The sequence below is a fragment of the Prosopis cineraria genome, unplaced genomic scaffold, assembly GCF_029017545.1.
Source record: "Prosopis cineraria cultivar Desert tree isolate PC_DT_omini unplaced genomic scaffold, ASM2901754v1 PC6, whole genome shotgun sequence".
In the NCBI taxonomy this organism is placed as follows: Eukaryota; Viridiplantae; Streptophyta; class Magnoliopsida; order Fabales; family Fabaceae; genus Prosopis; species Prosopis cineraria.
In genome coordinates, this window is record NW_026555337.1 from 34,515,068 (window position 1) to 34,540,190 (window position 25,123).

A 25,123-nucleotide genomic window follows, 5' to 3' on the forward strand; every position below is an offset into this window, starting at 1 on the left:
GCAAATATCATAATTTTATTGTAAAGACAGGCACAACTGCTCAGGTGATTCTGATTTTAGGTGACTAAGATATGTATAGTTATTAAAAGATCTAGGTGAGTAGGATTAACTTGCAAAATTTTGAACCCAGCAAGGGGTGAAAAGAAAAGAAAAATCAAATTGAACTACAAAGAGGAAGAAACTTTTATTTGACAAAACTAAGCGAGAGACCTACATTTTCCACTCCAATACCTAACATACACAAAGTACAAGGCAGGCAGTGGCGGCATTGTACAATCTCACCGCTCATTCTATACCCACCTGTGTCATAAACGCACTGCTATGAACTAACTGTATGAAAAATGAGGAGTAATTAGAATATACACATGAACAATTCTAAGTTAAACATTCAACTGTCTGGCTGCTCAGACTTCACTGGTGCTCCTGACGAGGATGCACAACTTCCATTCTGAAGATAGAGACTGTTTGCAACCATGGAGTCACTGACCAACCCAACATCAACATCATCAAAGTTGAGGGGTCCTCTAACCTTCCGGGTGCTAAACATAAAGAAATAGAGCAGATAATGTCAGCTTTGCTTTGTAGGGAAAAATCGAGAAGTTTTTTGGCAATGCCAGTGTACAGTGAGTTAACCAGGATAATCATAAACAAACATGTAAGCATGGCGAAAAAAACACAAGCCTATAAAAAAGTGTATTTGACATGTTCATGATTTAGATACTTATTTTTCCTAAACATGGAATGCAACCAGATAGCGATGATCAATGAGATGTTTTGGCAGATTTGTTTAAAAAGACTAGTAGTTAAATCAAGTTAAGATGTGGCCATGAGTATGCGAGAGATAAGCTTTATTGAAATTTTGGGCACAACATGCACAAATATTTTGCTATGAATCATGGCTAACTTCATTTCTTATTTTTTTGCTTGAGTCGGTCTCCCTTGGAATATTTGTTAGGAGATATTTCAACCTAGAAGAATTTAAGATTAGAGAAATCATACCCATTCAAACGGTTATTGATGGCAGTTAGGTCTTTTGAAGGGCTCTGATATGCATGAGTGCTCTCCCCAACACAGGCATAGTAGCTTTTTGAGCTATGTGATATTAGAGCATCCATCTGAGAAGATAAAAAGAAAAAAGCTCACACTCAGTGAAAATAGAATTTGTTTTTCAGTCTGGAGTGAATTCATGCATTGGGACATGTTATGAGACAACATTTGGTGTATATTATTACAAAAGGGGAAAGAAAAGACTAGTGTAATAGCATAGACTCAGTGAATGAATGAAACAGCCTTTAGAAGTCAAACGAAGTAAGTCTAGTTGTCATTTGTTTGTGGTGAACGAACGTAAGTAAATGGGGGCAAAAAAATATACAGATTAAAAAAAAGGGAAACAAATACCTTGGCTGATCGCAATGGCGAGACATATACATTGTGTGATGCAGACACTTTCTTTGGGGACATATCAGGAAGGCTAGGAAAAGGAGAAATCTTAGGAGATCCAGGACACTGAGCTAAATGGCCTGAAGAGAAGAGGTATACTAGTCAATGGTTTGCCTGAAACAGCAGAAAAAGCAAGGTATAAAACTCAAAATAGCTCATTGAGCCAAAACTGCACCATCACTGTTATTGTTTGCTTCAGGTATTCGGTTGGCTTTTGTAGTTGTTCCCCCAGGACCAAGCTCAACCAGAAGAGCTTTTACAGAAGGGATGAATATTTCATTGTAAAATGTAATGATATCGACATGCTCCTGTCCTGTTCTCTGTTACAAAATCATTTGTAATATCAGACTTCTCATAAAGCAAGGAAGGAGTGAAATTTGATCACGTACCCCATTGCGGCGTGTTGATGACCAATCAATAAATACACCACGAAAAACTTGTGGTTTGCATTGTGGTTGTTTCCTGTAGTTGAAAATGATCTCCCTAAAAGTCAGGTTCAGCTGAGAAATCTGCAAAAGGAACACAATAAGAATGAAGCAATAAATAAATGAAGAACAGCTTTAAAAACTCTAGCATTTTTTCAAAGCTGGACCTTTGCAATTCCATAGAAACAACAGAGAATAATTTGGTCAATATGGCGGTTGAAGAAGATTGATGTCCTTTGGTTTAGTATTTGTTGAAAAAGACAGTACACATTCTCTCTTATCTGTTGAGACAATTGAAGCCTTTCAACCATGCCACTTATTCTGACTGCTGCCAACTTAACAATCTAGGACACACAAGTTCACACAAGATATCATCTTAATAAAGAAATATAAGGACAAAATGAAGCACAAAAAGAAATAATACAAATCTTGACCAAATACAGACTTCACACAACTGCTTCAACCATATTATCAAGGTGCAATACCTTTCCAAAAAAGATATTGATCCCCGTCTCTGCACACGTCTCCCCTCCACCTCCTGGATTTGGTCTTGTTGGACTGCATAGAAGACAAGGTTATTCAGTGCAGTGCACCAAATAATTATGATTACTGCTCTCAGCCTAGAAATTCAAGATATACCTTGCAAAAGCTGACTGCAAAGGAGGGGGCAGCTTTGACTTAAGGTTACTGAAGGGTAGAAGCCGATCCTTCACTGGTGAGGTAAATGAATTTCGTTCTGCTAGCACACTTCGATATTCTGTGCAGAGTCGTTTTGGGGACCTAATATCCCCATTTTGATCTGAAACGCATTGACAGAACCGTTAGCTAAACTGTAAAAACCATGTGTCTTCAACATAGAATTATTCCTTTGGGAGGAATAAGGAGGCAATAAAAACTCTTTGGGTCATTATGAACAACAAAATTTACACACTAAGATATGATAAACAATGAATTATACTGGAAGTATGCAAACACTACTAAAAAGCTCAAGCAGAAAGAACCATTACTTGGTAAAGTCTCAGGCTTCTGTAAGGAAGGCCCAGGGGGCAGCCCCCCACAAGAGAAGTTAATATGAGTTGCAATTGCATCTAATGATGGCATTGGTTCAGCTAACAATCCAAGACGAGTTATTTCCGAAGAGAGGGCAGGTCTGGCAACTGTCAAAGAATTATACATCGAGGAACCCTTTTCCCATACCATGCTCTCCAAAAGCCGTTCTTCCAATGAATTCAGATGTCGCCTCAATTCTCTTGGGAGAGAATCTTCATGTCTAATGAAGCTTTCTATCACCTTGCTAAGGTCAAAAGCTGTAATTCCAGTCCTCTCCAGCACTGCAGGAAACAACATTGTTACAGTCTTATGTGTGGCCAAAACTAATTCTGCGGAACATGCAAGCATGCATCTATGGAACCTCTCATTAGTTAATAATGAGGTTAAATTAGTTGCATGCAGTATTTGGGCCTCTGCCCTGCACATTGCCTCCAAGACCCTATAGTATAACTTCAAGGCCTCCAATCTCCGTTGTTCTGCCCAGACATTGTCCATGAGATTTGCATTTTGAAGGCTTCCAGTTAAGCATCGCTCTCCTAAAGGACTACTAGGAAAAATAGCCTGCAATATAATCTGTGTCCTGCGCACTACATCATTTGTGACATCCCTATCACATGATGCCAGAAATTTCTCCAGCTCAGGTGAAGGCTTTGATGGAAGAGGACATATGACAGTGCGAAGCCACTTAGCAGTAGTCATAGCAGTGGTTACAGGAGTGGCTGCCATTTTTGAATTTGAACTAATTGGAATGCCATTTGCATGAGATGCAGGAGAGCATTGTGGAGAGAGTGGACTTGTAATTGTCTTTGCAGGTGACGCTAATGAATCAAATTTCCTCTAGAGAAGGATAAAAAAGGTTTATCAGTATTCTCTTACACAAGATAGTAGACTTGAGAAGAAACTTCAAATTTAATCATACCTTGACACTGCTTGCTGACATTGAACCTCCAGACAAGCTTCCTGAAGCTAATAAGCTATCCTCCTCATTGATAAACAACCTCTCATCCAGCTCACCCTCGTTATGAATGGCATCATCATAATCTTTTTCTAAGATATCTAAAGAGGATGGCAGAGATGATTCTTCCATAAGATCATTAAAGTAGAACAAACCATCTGCAAATGAAAGCGTCATCAATAAACCATAACAACATTGATATGTATGAATAATAACTGACACAACAGGTGAGAAGAACCTTTGTCAATATTCTCAAGCGTTACAGTTTCACAATCAGATGCCAGACAAGGCTTCTTCTTCAATATATCTGCGATTAAATTATTGGCTTTCCCCATATTCTTCCTCACATCATCTTCTGAGGTGTCATAGATGTTGCAAAGTGACGCAATGATATCCACACCTTTGCTACTTTTCTTAACTAAAATTCACATTCAACTGAATTAAAACAGAGAGAAGAACCAAAATCTAAAATCATCTCCAAAATAACCCATAAGGAATATGCATTTGTGTGTGCACAAGCACTAGCTTGCATTTAAGTGAAGAAGCAAGATTACTTGAGAATGGCACAATGAGTCAAAGCAAGAGGGGCAAAGAAGAAAGAGTATTACCAAAGCGTGAAGCATCGTGAATGTTAAAATTTCTGAAGCGAGCAGGAATGTGAATAATCAAGATAGCCTGCCAAACATAGACCAAACAAACAAGAATGTTATCCAAATGATTGAATTCATATTATATACATATATTAAGAACATGTATAGATGGCTTTTATGATGAATAATTGAACATTCTAAAGTTTAAAAAGCATTACGGGAAAAGAATTGCCAATATATTCAAGGAGAACCAAATTATAGAAAAAGAATGGTGCAGGAATGTGACTGACCAATATAGAAACTAAACCATTGGTGCAAGTCACCAAGTCTTTAAAACGGCTGAAAGCATGAACACGAAGAGCCAAAAAAAGCAACCATCCAAATCGATGATATTGAGATGCATAATCACCAGTCTTAGCAACAGCTGAATTCTTTTCAATAACATCATTTGCCAAGAAGAACTCCCCGAATGCACGCTTATAATACCTAGCAACACCAAATTAAAAAGATGTGATGTCAAATTGCACATCATACAGGATACTCAAAGTGAGTGATGTTATAATGGAAAACTATGCTCAGCAATTGTACAGCGAAGAAACACCTTAAAGTCTAAAAGATGACTAACTGAAACCATTTTAAATGTTCTTTCCTTGAATAAATTATATGCTCTTTCATTGGACATGTGCTGAACAATAGCATAAATTATACGTATACAGAGCATTGATATTTTTCCAGATAAAATGCTTAGTTTTCAATAAACTAACTGTAGATTTCTAACCACTTAGCACCCCAAATTTCCCCTGATCCATCAGCAACTGATTATGGCTGTGCCATCCAAAACACTCAGTCCCAAGGGCAAATTTTAATCTCCATAAAGATAGTCAATTAAACATACTCCCTTTTCTTCAGAAATAATTACATTTGACACACAAGTGAAAGTCAACACGCCTTCTTTCTCTCCCTCTTTCTTTCCACCACTCTTCTCTCCATCACTCTTCTCTCCATTCCCACCTCTCCCTTACAATTAGAAAAGCTTTCCCACCACCAAACATGGCCACAAGAAGCAATATTAAATCAATGCCTTGAAGACAGCATATGAAATATAAAATATCAAGGAGAAGATTGCTTCTGGAATTCTAGTTTATATAACAAGATTCAATGATTTTAGTATTTAAAAATCCTAAGGATATTAGAATTTTTAAAAAAAGTAATAGGGACTTGATTTTAATAGATAGGATGAAGTAAGATAGAAAGCAAATAAGGGAAATTATTATAATATCTCAAGTAAATTGATAAATCAGCGCACATTTAAGACAATATCTGAAGAAGAAACAGATAACGAACCACTCACTTGCTAAGAATGCTCAAGTGAAGAAAGTTTGCATGCAACTCCTTTGCCTTGTAGAGAAATATAAAAGGAAAAGTCCAAAGGGGAAACGTTATTACGTAATAAATAAGAAGGGCCACGCGAACAAAATTGAACAGAAAATATTGCAAAATAGAAAGCATGAATATCTTCTTAGTCAATACCTCAAGCCTGTTTTCCCAATCTGTGCCATATGTATTACTTAAAATTGGACCACTCTTAACAAGAAACTGAGGAAGTTCTTTGAAAAAGTCCACAATGCTGTAGAATACAAGATAGATGACAACATTGCATAAAAGAACCAATTACAAACATATGAACTAGGGAGGACCAGTAATATACTTTAGCTTTGCCTTTCTCAATATCTGGCACAACGTAAGCCCATTGCTATCAGTCACTTTCTTCTCACTGTCTGTATGCTTATCAGCCAATCTCTTGACACAGTATAAGACAAAGGAAAACCAAAACCGTTCTGCTTCTTCATACTGAAACGGAGATATGCAACATTAAAAATGCACAGAAAGACTTCATGTCAAGTTCAATTTTATTAAAGAATTACTGTGTACCGTTCCATTCCCAAGAGATGATACATTGGTCTGTAGAAGGTGTTTGGTTTCTGTGAACAGCTTCATTGCTTGTCTGCAACTTTCATCATCCAATGATAACCCATTCTGTTGTCAAAAACCACGTAAATTTGTCTTCTCAAAAGGGGGAAAGCCACATAAATGGTCAGGGTAATGGCTACAAAATCTCAATTAAAGTGGGCCCCACATGACTCCTGCATATGAGCAGTGACTCCCATGTACGTGACACGTGTGCGTATCATACATTTATTTATAGCTAATTGCAACATTATTCAAAAAGAAACTACAAAAGCACATGTGTGTGTGTAACATTTTCCTTTTCCGTTTCAATATTACCCAGGGGTTCAGTTCACTTCTTCATGTATTGCACCGCTCCCCAGGGCAAAAACATTAAAATAAAAATAAAAACCTACTGGGCATACACCTGCTAGTTTCTCCTCACATTCCCCCTGCTGCACCCCACTAACTTTTTCCTCAGTTATAACAAAATTAGAAAATAATAAGAGAAAGGTCTAAAAAGGATATAAGTATTCTTGATAGCATAATGGAAAACTAAAATTACAAGCCAGAAAAATCAAGAAGGTGGTTACAAAATATTTAAATAAAAAGGGAAAAAAATAACTAAGCAGAGACGAGTTGTCTAAAGAGTAAGACGACAGGAACCTTGCAGAATTCAGTGAATCGAGAGTCAGCAGGGTCACCATGTTCGCCATGGACCTGTGAGTTGTTAGCTGGGGCAGTTATTGCCTTACAATCTTCCATCTTCTCCTCAGCAGGTGGACTCATGGAAACCCTAGTTAATCCACTATCGACGCAGATCACACCTGTACGGCACATAAGATTGTTAATTAGGATTCAAATCCTGGAATCAAAACTTTGCCAAGTCCCGGAAATTCGATTTTCTTCACCAATTATAAGAAAGAATTCAATTTCAGTACCGCCATACCTGCAAGTGCAAACCCAAATCCTAGCAAGTAGCAGCATTGACCCAGAAACTCAAAATGCAAATTACAGTAAACATAGTTTGAATAAATAAAAGGCTAGTAAACTCACCACCCAGTGCACACACTCGAGGCAAAGTTTTCATTTTTAAAAAAGTGAATTAAACCGCATGTTTGGAAAAATAAACTTTGACAAATTGTCTGAATCAACGCCATTTCAAAAAATAATTTGCCGAGACAAGATTTAACAAGAACTGGAAAGAAGAAAGAAAACATAAATAAACATTTAAAAACAAAGACTTAGAGCCGACTACCAACAACAATTATACTCCGATCCTTAACTCTCACCTCCAAGCAGATCCACTACAGAAACCAAGAAAACAATAACGAAATCTCAGATCGAATCGGCCAAATAAGGGTTTTTGAAGCAGCTCTGAGCCCTATCTTTGCTTCACTTTTCCCTCTCTCCTGTTTCTCTCTCTAAATTTCGACCCCCTTGTGAAACCCTCCGTGTTGTCGCGCGGGAAAAATAACACGGACATGATGCTATGAGTACCATGTCCAACATACATGCATGTATGAGAAACCAATGGGAATCTGACACGTCATGCACGCAGGTTTTCTTACCGCCAAAATTCCCGCCGTTACGAGATTCCCTGGAATGGGAGGTCGCCGTTACGGCGTTATGACGGAGATCCTAAAATTCATGGCTACGGCTTTTATCTCGGTAACAGCAAAGTGGGGCCCACGTGACTCCCGTGTGATCGGCTGGGCCCCACATCTCGCTTTTCCTATTGGATCCTTCTTTGTTACTCATTCGGTCGAGCTGGCGGTAAAATTACTGTACAGGCAGTCTTACCGTTGGATATCAGTACAGTAATATCGATGCCTCTTCCTTTTTTTAGATTTAAAACTGAATAATAAAATGAAGCGGATCACTAAAAAGCCCAAACTGATCAAAGAAACTGTTAATGTCTGGTTTATTTATTTATTTAATAGATTATTATTTATATTTACTTTTCATATTTAACAGAAGTAAAGATGATTCTATTGGATTCTTCTATAGAAGAACAAAAATTATATTTCATTTAAATGAATTAAAACATTACTGCATTAATAATACATAAACTTAAAAATAGGAAAAATTCCTTTATAACGTTGGACAAAAATTAATTTCTTAACAGGAAGTCATGTAAGTATTTTCCCCTTTTGTTGAAATATTAAGAAGGTTTGAATCATTGATTTCTATTGGGGACCTTTGGTTTAGGTTTGTGATTCCACCATTGGGTACATCATTGTTGTGGGTTTGGGAGTGGGCTGTTGAGGAGTCAGTTACGTCTAACAATACATGAGGGAAAAATGGGTTTCAATGAAGCCAGCTTTTAATTTGACAACATGAAAAAAAGGAAACCGGTGCATTTCAGGCCTTTTTTTTTTGAGTTAACAAACATCCTAAATCTTAAACTATTACGTAAATAATATCTTGAATTATAAACTCTAAACTTTTAAAATGTGCAAAAATTCTCATCAACTTCAAAATTTTGAATGCCTAAACTTTATTATTAAGTTGGAGAAAATGGTTGTTATTTTTATAGTTGTGGGGCCCAGTTATACACTAATGTGAGAATCATTTTGATACTTAAAAATAACGGACGTTTTCTCTAACTTAATAGTATGGTTTCAAGTGCTTGAAATTTATAAGTTGAGAGAAATTTTTTGTACATTTCAAGAATTCATGATCTAGGATGTTATTCACGCAATAAGTTAAGATATATATGATGTTCATTAATTCATTTCTTTTCAATCTAGCATGTTTATAAATCCATTTGGTCCAAGTTGAGTTTGAACTGATATTAGCATGATAAATTCTTTTCATCATGTAGCATGTTGGGAGATAATATTTTTTTTTACTGCACACTGGTTAAAAAGTCCACAAACTTTAATTGATAGTTGTTTAAAGAGTTGCAATTTAGACAACTTGAACAATATATGTCAATATAAATTTAAAGAGTAAAATCATTTTCAATGAAAGTATTGTGTAACAAGGAGAGAAATAGAAAAGGTAATAGAATATTTGGTTAACTTGAGTGCATATTTAGTTTTATATTAAAAACCATTTAAAACATTTTTGTGATGATTCTTAACATGAAAAAAAAAATTGGTCCCCCTAAAGAGAGGGATAGATTGGGCCCACCACTCTTTATATCTCCTAATAGATTCAAGGTTTTTTAATAGATTGAGCAAGATGTCAATATATATTTAAGTAATTAGGCCTTCTGCAACAATGGGATTGTGCACAAAGAGAGGGATTGAGAGAGTAGTAGACCACTTGATTTATTCATTGTCTTAAAAATTGGATTGATTTGATCAATCAAATTAGCAAATTGGCTTAGAATTTTAATTAAATTATCATTCTATTGAATTGATTGGGCCAATCAACTCAGTGTTAAGTAAGTATAACCCGGCTAGCTCAACAAGTTGACAAGTTCATTTAGGTTAAGGAAATTGAACCTAAAAAATGACATCCCAATGAAAAAAAAAGAAGGAAGAAGGGACATTGAAATAACAAAGGAGAACTAGAAAGGAAGAAGAAAGAAGGAGAAAATGATAAAGAATGAAGAAGAGAAAAGTCAAAATAAAAAAGACAAACCACGGATTGAAACTTATTCCTCGTCAAGTTTGCTATATATCTTGAGCTTTCTTGCACAATTGAATTGTTCCCATGGAAGCATTTTGTCCTTTCTTCTGCTTCTCATATGTGATCTTAAATGAATGATAAAAAAACTACCTGAAAGTATTGGTTTTAGGGACTTGATGTCTCTCCATTTTCTCTCAACTTCCTCTCTCAACTTTTGGATCCAATTTTGAATGGTTAGGATTTAATATTTTGTAAAAATAATTTTTAAATGTTTTGATTACAATGATAAATCTTGAATTGTAACTTAGATTAAATTTGTTATATTAAAATTTATTTATTAAATTTTAATATTAATTTTATAAAATATTAAATTATAACCATTTAAAATTTGATTCAATGATCAATCTGGCTAAAAAAATAATTTAATGATTGATATAGAAAGTGGAAAGAAAATGGACAAGAAAGAAATGGAGAGAAGTTAATTGAAAGTTTTAGAGGGAAAAAGTAGAAAAGATGCCTCGGTGAGAAAATGAGAGGCTTCAAATCAACGGTAATGTTATCTCCTAAAAAAATCAACGGCTGTAATTTAATTTTTTTAATCAAAACTATGATTTAAATTTATTTAAAAATGGGAAATGATAGTATGGTATAATACTCATATGTCAATCACCATTATTGTTCCACTAAATTCATGTTTGCCAAACAAATTGACTTTTGACCAATAAAAAATCGAACACGCACTTAGCCTCCCTTGCACGTTTTTAATCTCTTGCAATTTTCAACTTTTGCCTCGTCAAAAGAATACTAAATTAGTGTATCAAAAAATAGTAAATTATTTAATTGTTAATATTGTTTTACTGAATTTTTGTTGCAATTGTATTAATTAACTTATATAAGATAAAATATCTCTCTTTATTGGTTATTTAAATAGAATTAATAATTTTTTATTTAAATATTGATTTTTTTTTTCATATCCTTTTTCAATTAAAAGGGCACGCACCAATTGCCTGAGGTTACAAGCAAGATAGAACCTACGACCTCTCACTTATAGGAGAGCTTGTATGCCACTAAGATACAAAGCCATTGGCTTTTTTTCCCTTAATATTCAAATATGAATATATATATATATATATATATATATATATTAAATTATTTTAATTAAGACTTGTCTGACTCCCAATCAAATCACTAACCCTTAATCTATTGTTTTGAACAGTTCAACAATCAGTTTAGTTTTTAATATCTTGTCGTTCACTATATGAAAAAGTACTTTCAAAAAAGAAAATAGAAAAATGCATACAATAATAATATTTCCTTCACGCATGCTTTAATTTACATCCTTGCCCCTTCACGTCCCTCACACACATATCCACCACTATATAAACCACCCTTGGCTTCCCATTCCTCTCATCTCTTCCAAGCTCTACCAGTGATACACTTACTGCTACTAGGGCTTATAGATCACCTCATCAATGGCCTACAAACCTTGTTCCTCCACCTTTGTTCTTTCCTGCTCCTCAGTCCTCTCTTCTTTTCCATAGTCTCCGGTCAAGATTGCTCAAAGCCAATGCCCAACCCGAGGCCCATCCCCAATCCAATGCCCAGCCCGAGACCTATCCCCAGTCCAATGCCCAGCCCTAGACCAATCCCCAATCCAATGCCTAGCCCGAGACCTATGATCAGCCCCTCACCTGGAATTGGTAAGGATGGACACCATAAACTTTTTGCAATTTCTTTACTAAATATATGTAGTATATATGTGCATCATGTGTCCCCATCTCATAGATACTAATAATATTACTTTCTTATGTCACTCATTTTTTTATTATCTTTTATATTCATAATTTCATGGCTCATGTAAAAAATATCACACATTTTATATTTCATTATTTTATTTGTGGCTATTTATTTTCTTCACATTGAAATTGACTTTCCCCTCTTATTTCTATTTTTTTTTAATTTCTTCCCTGCTTCAGTTCAGAAAACTAAATCCCTAAATATCATCAAGAATCAGAAGAACAATTGCATGGGAATGGGATAGATTGTTAAATGATTGTTTGGTTTTTTACACACAGAAATAAATTTTTAATAGTATTGAACATAAAAAAAATAATTCAACACTACCAAAGTATGAAATTTCATAGAAAAGCTTGTTGAAAATATGATGCATGTTTTGTATTAGATTAAAAGTGTATCTTTACATGTAAATATACGACGTCCCTAACCACGATTCAAAATTTCTAGGTCCATCACCGGCATCTGGAAATGGAACAGGCACGTGTCCTATAGACGCATTAAAACTAGGGGCATGTGCTAATGTGCTGAATTTAGTGAACGTGACAATTGGTCAGCCGCCGGTGACCCCATGCTGCTCTCTCATCCAAGGGCTCGTCGACCTTGAGGCCGCCGTCTGCCTTTGCACTGCAATACGAGCTAACGTTCTGGGCATCAACCTCAACGTTCCGATCTCTCTCACTGTGATTCTCAACCATTGCTCTAAGCAAGTCCCTCGTGGCTACCAATGTGCTTGATGATCCCGTCAGCTATATATGTGTCCACCATCTTTCATATGTTATCATGTTGTTATTCCACTTGTTTCGATTGCTACAAATTAAATCCTATTATCATGTGGGTGTGCTTTATTATGTGGACTATGTAATCAATAATAATAATAATATTTATGAATAATAATATGAATGCTTGCGACTCTTTTTGGAGTAACTAGCGTTCTTCTCTTCTATCCTTGTGATGGCATTCTCACATGCTGTGATTTCGAGTCCATCTTCTTTTATGGTGCCCTAGGTGGGTCTTGGTTTTCTAATTGAATATTTCATAAAATAATCAAATTTGTCAGATGGCTTATGAATTTATTTGTAAAATTATTATTATTATTATTATAAAAATCTTTACTCACAAATTGCAAGCAATCTATAATTAATTTGAGCTCTTAATATTAAAAAATAATTTATAAATAATAATATTTAAATTATTAAATATTAAAATACTTAATAATTTTAAATTATTCATTAAATTTCATTTTAACAAGGTTTCATGGTTCGGGGGCAAATTAGCACTAAAGATCTATCATTGCACGTGGGCCTCACAAAGCTTTTTGAAAAAAGTTCAAGAATAAAAATGAATCTTAACTTTATATATTAAGATAAATTTAAAGAGTAAAATCATTATTGTGTAATAAGGAGAGAAATAGAGAAAGTAACAGAACATATGGTTAACCCAAGTGCTTATTTAGTTTCATGTTGAAAACCATTAAAAAATTTTTGCAATAATTTTTAACATGAAACCAAATAATCTTACCAATAAAAATGTTAAGGTGAAAATGAATAAAACTTTTATAAATTTTGAGGCAATTGCATTTGACCTATCTCATAATTAATATTTAAAATTAACTCAACCTTTCGTTTTGATTTTCAAAACCTCCTACGTGCCACATGACATGGAAAATTTTTTTTAATTATTTTTTAACACAATTTAAGGAGGGGTAAAATTGTATTTTGTATTTTTAATACACATGATGATGCTCTCATTTTTTTAGTTAAGAAATACTATTCTCATTGTTCACTGGTAATACAATTTAATAGAAAAATTATAATTTTATTATTTTTCATCAATTAAAATAGCCTTTTATATTAAACAAATGAAAAGAAAAATATTTAAAAGCTATCATTGATGAGAATCTTATAAATAAAAAATTATTCTTTAATACAAGAAAACTCTGTTATTTTGCAAGTTATTTTTAACAAAATCAATACAAATCACCAATAGCAAAAAAATATCTTACTCTTAAGCAAAGCATACATTTTGTTTGAAAAAGTATTGAAAATTTCATTCAAAGGAGAAAATCATAGTTGCAAACAAATAATAGTTTGAAGGACATAAACAAAGGTAATGAAATTTATATGATTTTTTTTATCAATAACAGCTTTTTATATATTTTCCTTTTCATTTGTTTAATATAAAAGGTTGTTTTAATTGATAAAAAATAATAAAATTATAATTTTTCTCTTAAATTGTATTACTTGTGGATAATGAGAATAGTAAAAAAAAAGAAGAAGAGAGAATCGTCATGTGTATTAAAAATAAAAATTACAATTTTACCCCTCCTAAAATAGTGTTAAAAATAATAAAAATATTTTTTTCATATCATGTGCCATGTGTATTGTATTAATATGACATAACAATAATTATATTAATAAAATAATAGTTAATTAATAGTAGGGGGTTTTGAAAAAGAAAATGAAGAGTAGGGCACATACTTTTTAACATTGAAAAATGAGAGAAGACATATAAAACTGTCTTAAAATTTAAGAGAGTTTTAATTTTGAAAAACTGATTCCCTAAAGAGAGGGATAGATTGGGCTCCCCCCTCTCTATATCTCCTACCAATAAATTTAAGATTTGGTTAATAACCTGAGCAACATATCAACATACATTTAAGTAATTAGGCCTTATGCAATAGCGGGATTGTACAGTAAACTGAGGGATAGAGAGAGTAATAGACTATTTAATTTACTACTATAGCATTGTTTAGCATACAGAAAAGTATTTTGTAAAAATAAAATATAAAATGTATTTAGAAAAGTGTAATAGATACATTTATTATTTTGCATTGTAAAGATTTGGTCAAACTAAGAAACATATGTTAGCGCATAAATTTAAAGAAATAGATCTTTGCAAATACTGAAACTGTACAGCAAAAAGAGTGGCAGAGTAATGGAGGCATTTGGTTGATCTTTTTAGCATGTCAATAGAAAATATAAATTTTGTTAGATCTTCATTAACCTAAGAAGGATGATGATATAAATTTAAAAACCCAATATTTTTTTATTTAAATATAAAGGGCCCCAGTTAATGTACTATGTAATACAAACCCATTACCATGAATCCAATCGTAAAAGGTTTCTACATTTAGATGAGAGAATATTAAGAATCTTAATACTGAAATCGTTATGAGCTGTTTGATGAGTAAGCAAATTAACACATTAATTCACTTATATGAAAACATAATAAATGGGAACCTGCCAATCTCATATTCGCAAACCTTTTCTTCTTTTCATAATAAAAGAATATTTACAAGGAAAAAATATCAAATGAAGTTGTAATAAAGAATGGAAAATTATATAATTTAACAGTGATTGTAGTGTTGCATCTGAGGACATGTTTCACCTTGAATAACTTCAAGAGGGAAAATATATCTTTAGTAACTATAAAAGATTATATTTCTCTCTTTAGTATTATTCATAGTGTAACATTTAATGATAAATGCCATCTGGAACAACTTTAAGAGAGAAAAGATATCTTTAGTAACCGCAAAAGATTAGATTTCTCTCTTTAGCAATATCCTTTGTGTAACATCAAATGACACGTGTCGTCTCGAACAACTTCAAGAGAGAGAAGATATATCTTTAGTAACTACAAAATATCAAGTTAGATTTCTCTCTTTCCATAATGTAGCATCTAATAATGACAAGTGCCATTTTGAACAACTTCAAGAGAGAGAAGATATCTTTAGTAGTGTTATTCATAGTGTAACATCTAATAACATGTGTCCTCTTGAATAATTTCAAAGAGAAGATATTTTCAATAACGGCAAAAGATTAGATTTCTCTCTTCAATATTATCAACATGATTAGAATTCTGTAAGATATGTCGATCACCTAAGAGGGGGGTGAGGTGGGTATTCTTTGATTTTTTGCTTAAAGCTTTTGACCACAGAAACTTGAAATATGAATGATGAGAGGATAAATAAGCTAATCAAGATGAGAGAGATAACGAGCAATACACACTGGTTTAGCCCAATCCACTTGGCTTACATCCAGTCCCCAAGAACCTTTTAAGATTTCACAATAACCACAAGTTTGATTCGGGCACTTGTGAAACCACAATACAATCTTAGATTTAGTGTCTGTATTACTCTCCTTTACAAAAATCCCACAAGTTTAATTCAGGGCACTTGTGAAGCCGCTGACAATCTCTCAAACTTACAAGTCTATTTCTCTCCCCTTTGCAGAGGTAATTTTAACACCCACTTAAGATCCCCTGATCTTAAGTCTGCTCAGATAAGTAATTGAGAAATTTTGATCATAAAGTGATCCTAATACAAATTCACTCATTGAGTAGATGAATGCATTGAAGTACAATAATATTCGTGACAAATAAAGAGAGTAGTCGAAGGTATTGAATGTCACAGCTTGGCCACTCACATCTCTGCTTTGATCTTCATAGATGAGTCCTTTTATAGTTGGAGTTGATAAAGGATTCATTAGACTCATTCAAAATAGCAGTGGGAGTAGTTGGCTTCTCTCTTCTTGCGTCTTGCAAAGTGTTCGTTAGACATAATTAATTTTTCATTGCTGTTCGATCTTTAATATTATTATTGTAAATGTAGATTTGTAGCTTTGCAATAGCATTGTTACCAAAAAAGAATAGTAGGAATTGGCAACTTTTCAAATAGGTTTACGATATTCATGCATTTAATTCTCTGGTAAAAGTTGGTGAAAGTTTATATCGGCGAAGCATTTTAGCACAGGTGATGTAAATCAAGAATGAATCACAAAGAGTTTGATCCAAGTAATAATTATGTTTAGATAGATTCTAGGAAGGTTATTAATTGAACACAATTGATGTCAAATGAAAAGAATAGCTAAAAAATGAGTTTCAAAGAGTTTAGAATTGAGAACGACAAACAGAGAATGAAAAACCAATTTAATACCGATGCTATCTACAATAGTACTGCTGCTGTGATGAGAAATGATGATAGCATAGTGAAAATAACACGTGTTACTTTGATAGTACTAGTATAGGGCTTTTTGTAAATGACAATGATATTTTGCATTTTATGGAAATAAAGAGGTTATTTCAAAAGATGATTTATAGCACAGGTGTTGATAAAAAGTATGGGTGTTGATGTAAATTTGATGAAATCTACAATTTCAAAGCTTTGAAAATAATACCAGAGCTAATAAATAGCATAAGTGTTAAAATAACTTAAATGATTTCTTCTAGAGAGCAGGTTGAACAGGGCTGAAGAGATAATATCGGAGCTTTCCATTGAAACATGTAAATAGATACTAGAATTTTTGAAGAAAGATGAATTAGTATTGGCGTTGATACCTCAGTACAGGTGTTAAAGGAATGTCAAAGAGTAAAGATGCATAGCCGAAAGAAAAGAAAACATAAAAAGAACAAGTGTTGGAAAATAGCATGGGTGCTAAAAAATAGCATAAGTGTTAAGGCAAGAATAGCATGGGTGTTGCTTTCAAAGTACCAGTGCTAAAGCAAGAATGGCATGGGTGCTAGAGAATAGCATGGGTGCTACTTGCAAAGTAATGATGCTAAAGCACTTTGTTCCAGGATTCCAAAATATAGTTTATGGGTCAGATACTAACAATCATAACTCTTTCATTTTAAGTCCAAATTAGGAAAATGACCTATGGTTGGAAAGCTTTGGATGTTTAGTTTCCAAGAAAATAATACCCACCACAAATTCAAAGTAGTTTGAGATATATGATAAAAAACGTGAGCCTTCAGTAGCATTTTTTTGAGTATTGAAAGTTTTAACAGCCAATTTTTAAAAAATCATATCTACTTCTATTTTGAATGAAATAGATGTCTTTAGAAAGCTTTACAAGTCTATTTTAAATGAAAGAAGTTTCACATTAAATAGATTTGTATATTAAGAGACATAGAGAAAATACTGAATCAAGGTCAAAACTAAATATCTCTCAAACTCTTAATGAACTTCAAATGTTAATAACTAACTCCACTTTGAGTAAATATATCTTTTAAGAAACTTTATGGAGTTAGTTTTCAAATAATATTTAAGAGAAATATTTTCAAATCTTGTGAGATATAATTGATTAAAAATAAGATTAATGTCACATCTTACTATTTATTTTAAAACTAAACTGTATGTTATGATGCATAAAAAACAATGAATTTAACATAAAAATTAGAAAGCCTAATGACGTTATACTTATCATGACCAAGGCTATGATGAATTCAAGCTTATAAGTCTTCATTCATTTGAGCTTCGATTGGATCATCTTTCTCATCATCTTTTTGTTCTTCATCCTTGAGTGAAGTATGCTAATGATTACTCAAATGGCTTCTTCTTCTTGCTCACTCATATTTCTACCTTGGATAACCTTCAATAATATGTCAAAAATAAAGTGGTCAGTCCAAGTATCAATATGCACTAAAATAAGCAAAAAAGTTATTATATGATGCCATGCATATAAAAAAAATCTTATATAAATTGTAAATATCCAAGTTATGAAAAATAACACCTTAACCATTCTTGGATATATAATCAATTTAGGATAAAAAAAAATATGATAGGATAAAATAACTTTCAAGGACATAAATCATTTTTGCAAATCTCATATAGTACGAGACAATATAAGTAAAAACACTTTAAAGAATTTGTTCCATAGTTATAGTTAACTAATTTATATAGGAAAACAACTAATGCATATAGTCAATTATTCTATATCCTCAAACATATTAGCTATGATAACACAACTATATTTGTTATCATTAAAATTAAAATTAAAATTAAAATTTAAATATTATGTTATGAGTCATTATGTTTAATAAATTTTACTTACAATGTCTAAAGAGATTACTATATATAGAAGAATATGCAAGAAAGAGAAGAATAAAGAAAATGGTGGGGCCTGCCATCTCTCTCTCCTGATGACTAGTTAACTCAGCGCATATAAGGAATCATATCCCATTGTCAAGACAAACTTTTTTAAAAACAAATTTAGTCACACTAACAACAACATGTCAATATAACATTAAGGAATCTAAGCTTGTGCAACCATGGAACCTTGCAGTAAGGACAAACATAGAGGGAATTAATGGAGCGTTTAGTCAACGTAAGCAACATGTCTAAAGAAATTTTAACATGTGATTTCGAGTTCACTTTCTTCTTTAGTGGCCTAGGTGGGTCTTAATAATCAAAATTATCTGATGGCCTATTAATTTATTTATAAATGTTATTATTATTATTATCTACAAATCTTTACTCACAAATTGCAAGTAATCTATAACTAGTTTGAGCTGTTAGTGTTTAAAAAAATAATTTATAAATTTTGAATGAGTATTTATAAGTAATAATATTTAAATCATTAAATATTAAAATACTTAATATTTTAATAATATTTATTAAATTTTATTTTGACAAGACTTCAAGGCTCAAAGGCAAATAAGCACTAAAGATCTATTAGTGTGTGTGGGCTCCACAAACATGTTACGTCAGCAAAAAACAAAAATGTTAACGAATGACTAATGAAAAGGGTTTTTTGCTCTTTGAAAAAATAGTTTAGAGAGAAAATTGTTTTACTTATCAATATAAGGTGTCTAGTGCCTCTAAAAAAAAGTTAATGAATAAAAATGAACCTAACCCTATATGTTAAGATAAATTTAAAGAGTGAAATCATTTTTGTGTAATAAGAAGTGAAATAGAGAAAGTAATAGAACATAAGTTAACCCAAGTGTATATTTAGTTTCATGTTAAAAACCATTAAAAACTTTTTTGCAATGATTTTTAACATGAACCATATGCTCTTATCAATAAAATCTTTTGAACTTTGAAGCAATTGCATATAATCTCTCTTATCATTTAATATTTAAAATTAACCTTTTTAACCTTTCATTTCATTTTTCAAAACCCTCTATTATTAATTAATTATTATTTTATTAACATAGATTTTTTTTATGTCATATTAATGCAATACACATGGCACATGACATGAAAAATATATTTTCATTATTTTTAACACAATTTAAGGAGGTGTAAAATTGTAATTTTTATTTTTGACACAAATGATGGTGCTTTCATTTTTTTTAGTTAAGCAATATTGTTTTTATTGTTCATGGATAATACAATTTAAGAGAAAAAGTACAATTTTATTATTTTTTACCAACTAAAATAGCCTTTATATTAAGCAAATGAAAAGAAAATATCTAAAATCAATCACTGATAAGAATCATATAAAGAAACATTTATCCTTTAATATAAAAGAATATGATATTTTGCAAGTTGTTTTTAACAAAATTGATATAAATCTCCAATAGCAAAAAATATCTTATTCTAAAGCACAACATACTTTTTGTTTGAATAAGTTTAGCACAACATATTTTTTGTTTGAATAAGTATTAAAAACTTCATTCAAATGAGAAAATAACATTTACAAATAAATAAGAGTTTGAAGAAAATAAACAATGCAGGTAATGAAGTTAATATGATTTTTAGTAATGATAGCTTTTTAGATATTTTTCTTTTCATTTGTTTAATATAAAATGCTGTTTTAGTTGCTAAAAATAATAAAATAATAATTTTTTTCTTAAATTGCATTACCCGTGACCAATGAGAATAATATCACTCAACAAAGAAAAAAAGAATCATCACATGTGTTAAAATAAAAATTACAATTTTATCCTTCCTTAAATTATATTTAAAAATAATGAAAGTATTTTTTTATGTTATGTGTCATTTGTATTGCATTAATATGACATGATAATAACTATACTAATAAAATAATTGTTAATTAATGGTAGGGGATTTGAAAAGAAAAATGAAATATTAGAATGATTACTTTTAAACGTTGAAAAATGAGAGAAATTATATGCAATTGTTTTAAAGTTTAAGAAATGTTTTATACATTTTAACCAAATTTTAAAAAATTGGTCCCTCTAAAGAGAGGGATAGATTAGGCTCATCACTCTTTATATCTCCAACTAATAAATTCAAGGTTTGGTTAATAACCTGAGCAACATGTCAACATACATTTAAGTAATTATGGCTTATGCAATAGTGGGATTGTACAGTAAACTGAGGGATAGGGAGAGTAGTTGACCATTTGATTTGCTACTATAGCATTGTTTAGTATATGAAAAAGTATTCTTTAAAAAAAGAAAATATAAAATGTATTTAGAAAAAATTAATAGGTGCATTATATTTACTATTTTGCATTGTACATATTTGGTCAAATTAAGAAACATGTTAGGGCATTGACATTATTGTTGAGTAGCACTAAAATTAATAAAATTAGATTTTACAATAAAGTATAACCTAAATTGTCTCTCTAAGAGTTAATAAAGTAACTATTTGAATTATGATTATGAAAAGATAAATAATGGAGGGATTTTTTTTTATGATGAAATTAATTTTAAAAAATAAATAAAAGCAAGTTCAACTGGAAAAAATTACCAAACACAGGCAACGCAATCAATCACAACCTAACAATCTAAACTTAATCTTCCTCATCCACAAAATAAATTAATTTTATTTAACTTTATTATTTTATTTTTATTATATATTTTTTAAATTATCATTCAAGAATTAAATAAGAAATTAAGTTATAGATTAATTAAAATCTTCCTTAACCCATAATCTAACAATTGTTTTATGTTAACCATACCAGAAACAAAGTATGAGTAATCACTCAAGTCAAGTCAAATTACTTTTATACTACTATCAATCGATTATAGCAAGTAAAACCTCAAATAAAATTTATAACTCAAAAATCATGCAATAAAGCTACTTTAATCAACAATAATATTTAAAGCATAAAATTCAGAGGTAGAGAGAAAAAGAACAAATTAAAATAAAATTAAAATAATTTGTTTTGAATATCAAAGACTCAGGTTAAAATTTAGGATCATAGTTTGTGAGCCGATCACACCAAAAAATTAACTCTCCATAAAACTAAAAATTAAATAGCACAAGGTGAGAATAAGAGCAGCCATTGTTGAGGTAAATGAAGAAAAGAAAAGGACGAAGCTATCCTTTCTGCGCCAACCCCTTCGTAGAAATCGTTATGTGCATCGCCTCCTGTACCTTTTTATTTTTCTAGAGCCGTGCGTCTCTTTGTAACTAAAACTTACTAATTTAATAAAAGAAAAAAAAAAAAATCTCTTTAAAATATATAAATGACAATTTAATTTCTCAAAATGTCATGATTCTCCTAAAGTCTTTAGGTATTTTTCTGTCATTAATAAATTTTTATAAATTATCAAATTATCTTTATTGAAAATAAATAATTCACAAGTTTTGTTTAAATATTTATAAATTTTCTTCTTATATTTTTAATAATGCAACAGAAATAAAAAATTTAACATGTAAAATTATAATTTGCTATTGCATTGTTGGAATATAAAAAAAAGTTATGAATATTTTAAAAAAACTTGTGAATCATTTATTTTTAATAAAGGTAATTTATTAATTTATATAAATTCATTAATGATAGAAAAGTCCCTAGGGACTTTAGAGGAATTATAACATTTTGAGATACTAAATTGTCATTTATATATTTCAAAGAGATTTTATTATCATTTTTTCTTTAATAAAATAATAAAACTACCCTTAAAAACCCTAAATGAAAACTACACAAAAAACCTCAAAACAAAATTTTTTCAATTTGATTATTAATTTGATCTTTAAGTATGTCCATAATCTTCTTATTCAAAATAATTTTTATCAATATTTCTAAATTGAATATAGAGAATCTGCATAAATAAAATAAAATTACTCTCTCCATTCAAAAATATAAGGCATTTTTTAGGAGTTGGATGTTAAAAAATGTAAGGCATTTTTAGTCTTTCAAAGTATAATCATTATCTTTTTTTTAAAAGTGCTTCTATTAATAGTGACTTTATATTTATTATAAGGTGTTTAATAGGGTTAAATATAGAAAGATAGTGTTAGTTTAAAAATAGGTAACTATTTTATTGGGAGTGAGATTCGGTTAAAAATACCTTACATTTTTGAACAGAGGGAGTAAATAGTAATTGTGCAAAAATATCAAAGATATCATTTATATTTTAAAACTCAAGATTTAGTTAAAATTCAAAAGTTGAATATTGGCTAACAAAATCAAATAAAATCCAATTATATTCAATTAGCCTCAAATAAATATTTAAAAATCTAAATTAAAAAAATAAAAATATATAAAATTGTTATTTATCAGGCATACATTTAAACAATTGAATCTTCTACAATACTGAAACTGTGTAATAAAGAGTGGTAGAGTAATTAAGACATTAGGTTAACCAAGGATGATGTTATAAATTTGAGAAACCCAATCTTCTTCTTCTTCTTTTTTTAAATAGAAAACACCATGATTAATATACCATGTAATTACAAACCCATCACCAAGAATCCAATCTTAAAAGATTTCTACACTTAGACGAGGGAATATTAAGAATCTTAATATTGAAATCATTATGAGCTATTTGATGAGCAAGCAAATTATCACATTAATTCACTTATATAAAACATAATAAATGGGAACCTGCCAATCTCATATATGTAGACCTTTTCTTCTTTTCATAATAAAAGAATATTTACAAGGAAAAAAACATCAAACTAAAGTTGTAATAAAGAATGGAAAATTAGGCATGTGGAAAGGCTGAGTGATTTGATGCTCTCGACTAGCTCTCTGATTCTCCATGAACAACCACATTACTTTGGATCCCAACTTTGTCTTTGTTGCTCTGGCAAGTCTAGACAAAACCATGGACCCTCCTGTTTCAAAAGAAGAAGCTAATTTATTGAAAAGGAATGCCGCAAAACTAGACGAAGAAATGATAGATAAAGGACAAGAGCTTGCTCAAATAACTTTGATTCCAAATCAGCTTATGGACAGTCATGCAACAAGTAAAGAAACAGCACCTATCAATGTTCAACCAATGGAAATACAAGCTGGAAGAGATCAAGAACAGGAAGCTTATGCAAACAAAGCTCACACAATTCAAGGAATTAAAGCCTTCAAAGCTCCTATCTCATACAAAGACTCGCTCATTGGTTACAACGGATGTTATGGGATCAATGAGGCTAGAGACACCAACTACATAAATGAAACTCTTAGTAAGGAGTTGGATAAAGAATGGAACCCATCTGAAACTGCCAAAAAGCTAATGGAGAGATTTCCTATGGTGCCAATCTCAGATCTTGAATGAAAGAATATCTATCTGCCTTGGATGGATGCTTTGGTTATCAACACACTTGGTATACAACTACATCCAAGATCACTTAAACCCAGACTAGCAAATATGTGGAATTTAAAAGACTTTGAAGTGATTATTTAGTTAACAATTATTACATTGTTCGTACAAAAAACATTGAGGCTTATGAGAGAATCCTTAATGGTAGACTATGGACTATTTTTGGTCACTGCATTTTGGTCCAATGATGGACTCCTCATTTCAACCCAAACACCAACGCCTAGGGTAAAGTGGCTCTATGGGTTCGACTATCAAATATCCCAATCTAGTGTTATGACAAGGAAATTCTATGGAGAATGGGAAATTGTATTGGCAAAACTTTAAAAGTTGATGCTAATACCCTTGTAGAAGCTGAAACTAAAGATTCAACAGGAAAAACAGAAAGGGGTAAATGTGCTAGAATCAGTGTGGAAATTGATCTATAGAAAAAACTTGTCCCAAGATTGCTTATCAAAGATAATCTTTATAATGTTGAATATGAAAGTCTAAACCTTATTTGCTTCGGTTATGGCTGTTATAGGCATAACAAGAATACTTACCCTTTTAACTCGAAGAACACACTAACGGCCGAAGGAGGTAAACTAGACTTGAATCAATTAAAGAAACATATGGGGGAGCAGGAAACTTCAAATATTCAGACAAATACGACCAGACAAGAATCATCAAAAAAATCTGAACAAACCTTATCAGTAGATGATTACAGCGAATGGATGAAGGTTCGGCGACCAAATCGAGCCTAATTTACGAAGTTTGCATCGGATAGTAGAATCGGCCAAAACTTTTGCAACCTTCACCTAAACTGAGGTACGAACATCTCCGCTAAATCTAGATTTGATATTCTAGCTAATCTAGATTAGGCCATAGACGGCGGCGACAAATATGGGAAAGCTAACTCTCATAACATTGCACCAACTAATCCCTCTATAGTAAAGGTTGTCAGATAGGTATGGAGGAGAAAAGATCTATCAAGCTTCAAGAGATCTTGACTAACCAAAATTGGTGAAGCCACCGGCAATGTTATACATAAAGAGGAGGACTTATATTCTAAAAAAGGAAAAAAAGGTCTACATGAATGGGCCTGTGTTTAGCTGGGACGAGCCTCA

At 31.6% G+C, this 25,123-nt stretch overlaps 1 protein-coding gene and 1 pseudogene across 1 annotated transcript; one reads left to right on the forward strand and one right to left on the reverse strand.

Moving 5' to 3' along the window:
* Window positions 1-168: 168 nt before the first annotated feature.
* LOC129312499 (retinoblastoma-related protein) lies at window positions 169-7,877 on the reverse strand. The gene is made up of 19 exons (XM_054955145.1): window positions 7,700-7,877; window positions 7,074-7,234; window positions 6,393-6,497; window positions 6,169-6,311; window positions 5,991-6,087; window positions 5,812-5,858; window positions 4,751-4,946; window positions 4,479-4,545; window positions 4,109-4,288; window positions 3,835-4,028; window positions 2,873-3,752; window positions 2,505-2,664; window positions 2,351-2,423; window positions 2,033-2,209; window positions 1,830-1,949; window positions 1,616-1,760; window positions 1,399-1,520; window positions 1,000-1,115; window positions 169-539 (listed from the first exon to the last, which is right to left on the reverse strand). Exons 2-19 carry the CDS (start codon window positions 7,194-7,196, stop codon window positions 389-391), a joined length of 3,096 nt encoding a protein of 1,031 aa, XP_054811120.1. The 5' UTR covers window positions 7,197-7,234; window positions 7,700-7,877; the 3' UTR covers window positions 169-388.
* Window positions 7,878-11,461: 3,584 nt separating this feature from the next.
* On the forward strand, window positions 11,462-12,648 carry LOC129314464 (lipid transfer protein EARLI 1-like; annotated as a pseudogene).
* The last annotated feature ends 12,475 nt before the right edge of the window (window positions 12,649-25,123 follow it).

Coding starts and splice junctions, on each gene's coding strand:
- LOC129312499 (XM_054955145.1), bottom strand. CDS start 7,196: ATGAGTCCACCTGCTGAGGAGAAGATGGAAGATTGTAAGGCAATAACT. Junction 4,546..4,750: donor ATGGTTTAGTTTCTATATTG/GTCAGTCACATT, acceptor TATGTTTGGCAG/GCTATCTTGATTATTCACAT. Junction 1,116..1,398: donor CGCCATTGCGATCAGCCAAG/GTATTTGTTTCC, acceptor TTATCTTCTCAG/ATGGATGCTCTAATATCACA.